At 48.0% G+C, this 4,928-nt stretch overlaps 1 protein-coding gene across 1 annotated transcript; it reads right to left on the bottom strand.

Annotated features, from left to right (window-relative positions):
* Positions 1–1,607: 1,607 nt before the first annotated feature.
* On the bottom strand, positions 1,608–3,713 carry LOC115675192 (ethylene-responsive transcription factor RAP2-4-like). The gene has a single exon (XM_030597796.2). It carries the CDS (start codon positions 3,016–3,018, stop codon positions 1,945–1,947), a length of 1,074 nt encoding a protein of 357 aa, XP_030453656.1. The 5' UTR covers positions 3,019–3,713; the 3' UTR covers positions 1,608–1,944.
* Positions 3,714–4,928: the final 1,215 nt, after the last annotated feature.

The raw sequence follows: 4,928 nt of genomic DNA, 5'->3' as shown, positions 1-4,928 counted from the left end.
GGCAGCCCTTGTCCCACCCCAACGCCAACGAGGGCCGCCCTTGCCGGTGAGAGAGAAGGAAAAAAAAAAGGAAAAGATGAAAACGCCATTGGGCTAAAGTATTGTAGGGTAAATGTGTTACAAATGGTATAATTTAGAGTTTTTCGTGTTACAAAAAAAAAGTTCATGGTAAATTTGTCACAAGTGGCATAATTTGGGATTTTTTGTAGTGTTTTCCCTAAATTTTAGAGACAGTAAATTCCTGCTTAGACTTACTATACTTGACTCGGCTTAAAACTTCTTTCGTGCATTTGGATCGATTTAATTCATAAGTACTTATTTTCACAAAACAAATGAGATGTGTGGCGACGAGTAAGGATGGTCAAAACTGTGAAACGAACTTGTCAAGTCTCGAAGAAACATTTCCTTCTCAATCTGGGACTTTATCCCGGGGAAGGGGCTCCCGTGGTCGATAACTCGCACAATGCCCCACTTGGTTATAAGCCCTTGTTGCTGGGTTCGGCTCGGTCCCATGTCATCATTGCCGGGAAGCAATTGAGCACCTCATGGATGTACGTTTACCTCTAAAAGATGAAAGCTTTAATGTCATTGGTTAATTTCATGATCTGGTACTAACTCGGTATTCTGACGGTGCGGAGTGTGATGGCAGCATTGTGTTTGGTATGAAACTTTGCAAAGTTGAACTACTATAATTTCGAATGGCATCGCATATGACTCGACCAGTGTATCGTAGCAGAGTTCCAGAGATTGATAGGAGCCATAGAAATAGTATGAGCTTGGATGGCAAGTGCTTCGATTTCCGAAGGATATGATATGATACAAGCAGCAAGTTGCATTGGGCAAAAGACGGTGAGCTCTCTTTTGAGATTTAAGGTCTTCTAACATCGCCCGATGTGGGCACTTCCTTTCGAAAGTGTAAAGAATGACACGAGGGTTTGGATGGTGAAAGCTCCATCTTTCATGTCGCCGACCATGTTTGCAACTCGTGGAAATCTTGAAAGATTGAGGTTTTTGTTTCAACAGAAATCTTGAAAATCCTCCAAAGTTTTGATTTCACATCTCAAGAATATAGGCACAAATAGTTCATGAATTATATAAATTCAAGCCTCCTTTTTTCCTGCGTTTTATTGTTATCTCCATTTAGAATGTCGTACCTCACAAAAACGTCAAAAGTTTCAATGAACGATCAAGATTTGCCCTTTCATTATTTTATGAGGAAATCGGATCCTCGAGGATTCGTGGTCGCCCCATGTAAGAGAGCCCTGGTGAATAAAACTAGTTTTAGAAATTCTTAAAAGACCCGGAAAAATCGAAACTCCTTACCAATCTAAGATTTTCCGTGCTTAGTCAATTTTTCATATCTGGCAATTTCCATTTCCGAGCTGCGTTCCTGATCTTTTTCCCTAAAGCAAAGTCGCAGAAGGAGCGCGCGCAGTTTACGTCTGCGCTCTGAGACGGGGGGGGGGGGGGGGGCTGAGTCGGACATGACATGCGACTTTGTCCTTGTCCTGAGCCACACAACCCCCAATATCGTCATCACCACCACAACCACAACCACAACCACGACCACGTATTCAGACATAGATATCTCACCAATACAACACACATTCTGACAATACAATAATAATTACTTCCACTACAAAAATTAACAAGAAATGCACGATGACGATGACGATGATCCATGGCGTCGCCGACTAAAACCCCGGCTGACCATGGTCGGATTTACACGACAATTTAACAGCTTAACAGCTTAAATTTTGACTGGACAAGGCTTAACAGTGGCCCCTGCAACTGCCAAAAACTCCAGTGCAGCAACACCTGCTTCCTAATACTTCCCTACATATTACATGCTAAGCTTTCTTGAAATTTGATGAAAAAGAAACGACAAAAGAACGAACTACTCTCAAGAACTGAACATGACACGATGATTAGAACTGGAAAACTTCAAGAATAGATAGCAGCCCAATCGATCTCCGATGGGTACTTCTGCAAGGAGAAGTTCTCTGGCACCCCAACGCTCTCCCACTGTGGCTCCACGAAGTCGTTGAACGTCAGCTCCGACAGCGGCGACGACTCCTCCACCGACGCGTCGTCGCTCTCCGGCGAGGACGTCGCCGCCGACGCTCCCACCTCCGCCTTCACCTCCACCTCCTCGGGCCGCTGCGGCAAGGCAGCAGCGCTGCCGCCAGCAGGGCCCGAGCGCCTCTTCTTGCCGTCGGCCGGCTTCTCAGCCAGGCTCTGGCAGATGGCTTGGAGCTTGGCGTCGACGGAGGAGTGGAGCGGCTTGTAGTCGCCGAAGTCGCCTTCGATGTGAGACCCCTTGTGCTTGAGGTGCGGGAAGTTGAGCCGCGCGAAGTCGCCCCTCAGCCTGTAGGCCGCCTTGTCGTACGCGAGGGCGGCCTCCTCGGCCGTGTCGAAGGTGCCGAGCCAGAGGCGGGTGCGATTCTTGGGTAGCCGGATCTCGGCGACCCACTTGCCCCAGTGCCTCTGCCTCACTCCCCTGTACAGCTTCGCGGGCTTCTGGACCAGACCCACCTGCTTCATCGGCACGGCCTTCGGCCCGAGAAACCCGGCACCGCCGCCGTGATGATGATACTGCTGCTGCTGCTCTTGACACTGATAATAAGAAACCGGAAAAGAAGAATAATCTTGAAGGTAGGCTTGAGGTTGGATGGTCTGACCCATCCCCATCTGGGGTACTTGGGTCGGGTAGTTGAGGTTGAACCCTGTCGGACCAGACTGCTGCACCGAGAACCCGTCAGGAAATAGCTGGGTAATGGAGGTGGTGGAGCAAGGGTCCGGGTACGACATGGGCTGGGAAAGGGAAGAGGAGGATGGCGTCGAGAAAGAGAAGTAATCGCAGGAAGGAGAAGAAAACGATGAAGGGTTGGATGGGGAAGCACTCTTGATAAAAGGGCTAAGCGCTTCCATCAGCTCATTGCCACCAGTATCGAATGACTCTGATTCAAGAGCTGCTGCTGCTGTTATGCTATTGTAGAAATCCATGATCGCTGCCATAAATGTCTAATGCATGTACCTGCAAATTAAATTCAGATCTGGACTAACAAGAAGGTAAGGGAAGGCAAAAAAAACAGGGTCTTTTTTTTTTTTTTTTGCAACCTGCTGCTCACCAAAATCAAAGCACAGGCTGAAGTTTTGTTTTTTGCAGAAAAGCAAAGGAAAAGAAGCGATTTTGACAAACAGATATGGACCAAAGAGGTCTTTAATACACAACCCCTTCACTCCAGAAAGCTTAGCTCAAAGACCAACCTTCGAGGGACCAAAAATCACCCTCTGGGCTGATCCAGCTGAAGAAACACAGAGAAAAAGCAACAAGAAGAAGAAGAGGTGACCAAGAGCATGAAAGCAACCGATCTAGCAAAAGGGAAAAAAAATTACGAAAATATCTGGATCTCGATTCTGAAAACACCTGGCTCTCGAGAATTTGCCTCAGATTCCAAGTTTTGTCCTTTTTTTTTTCTCGGGTCAAGAAAAAAAAAAAACCCAAAAACCAGAAACTTTCTTGTTCTTTGTTGAAAGACAGATGATTCACAGAAAGGGATTCAGAGAAGCGGGGATGTCAGAGAGAAGCGGGGATGAAAGACCGAAAGACCGAACAAACCGGCAAGCGCGCGCCGTGTATCTCTCGCTCTCTCTGTCTTTTTTTTTGCCTCCTCTCCTCTCTTTCCTGTGGGAGTTCCTCTCCAAGACCTCACACACTCTCTGCTTTCAAGAAGCCACTTGGCGCAGCTATTTATACACGCAGACCTCTAAGCTCTCCCCCCACCCGCTTCGCCCCTCGTAAACCCGCCGTTAAATCCCAATTTACGCCTTTTGATCACCCCACGTTTCTTTACTCGGTCACTTCGTCCCCCCATCCCATCCATCTCTCCTCAGCCTCCCCCCACCCCACCCCACCCCACCCCACCCCAACCCAAAAAACGTGACGTCCGTCTCCACCTCACTGATTGCTCCTCCCGTCCCCCAATGGCGGGCCGACGCGTGCGGCGGGTTCCCGCTCGCGGGAGGACACGTGCCCCAGCGGCGCTGCGTGGCCATTGGTGCATTCCGTCTTTGAGGTTCTCGTGTTCAACTGTTGACTGAGGACGGAACGGGAGGTAAAAAGGGGGGTAGGGACGAGGCTTTAGCCTCCAACACGAGACGACCTGGTCCCGTGCGTTCACACCGGGACGACCTGGTCCCGTGTGGTCACGTTAATAATGGGGCGAACTGTTTCAACGTTGTCGGTCCAGGAATTTAAGAGGAGGCTGTTTCGTGGTGAGTTGTTCTGCACTTCAAGGGGGTCGTCCTTGGAGTCCGCGTGACCCGTATTTTTTTCCTTTTCCCCCTTTTTTCCTCGGGCGAAAAATGGTTGAGATTTTGGCGTCCGTCGCTGAAATATTCGATTTAAGGCACCGACGGAAATATCTATTGTCTGTTGGCAAGCGCTTGTCGTCGTAGTCCACCATTTACAGGAGGTGGGAAGTCCAAGACTAGCTCGTGCATGTTCTTCATTAGACCAACTGAGGTTTCCCGAAGTTAATGGTAGATCGAGGCATCGTACCGGTGACCTACGGCTTGCAAATCAAATTTCGGATCGCTCGGCCGACCACCCGATTGGTGATCGGTGAATTTCCTTGCAGAGATAGCAAGGTGTACTAAATTTCATGTGACAAAGGTGTGACCCCCTCTCAAATTGGGCAGACAGTTCTTATTGATGTGTCATATATTGTTCATAACTAGTGTCAATTCGTACTGATTAGATGTTAACTCGCGCATTGCGCGAATTGTCGTACAAAATATAACTAAATGAAGTACGCAAAATTTGAACGTAAGTGCAATACTCTCTTAATATGTCATTAGTTGTAAAAGGTGCCCCTGATTTAAATTGTTGAAATTGGAAGCAACTAATTAGATTTTGTTTGTTT

The sequence above is a fragment of the Syzygium oleosum genome, unplaced genomic scaffold (genome assembly GCF_021117445.2).
Source record: "Syzygium oleosum isolate NSW1041296 unplaced genomic scaffold, Sole_v2.1 Sole_v2.13, whole genome shotgun sequence".
Lineage (NCBI taxonomy): Eukaryota > Viridiplantae > Streptophyta > Magnoliopsida > Myrtales > Myrtaceae > Syzygium > Syzygium oleosum.
Note: the sequence above shows the minus strand (reverse complement) of the source record. Positions and strands in the feature narration are given on the sequence as shown.

Coding starts and splice junctions, on each gene's coding strand:
- LOC115675192 (XM_030597796.2), bottom strand. CDS start 3,018: ATGGCAGCGATCATGGATTTCTACAATAGCATAACAGCAGCAGCAGCT.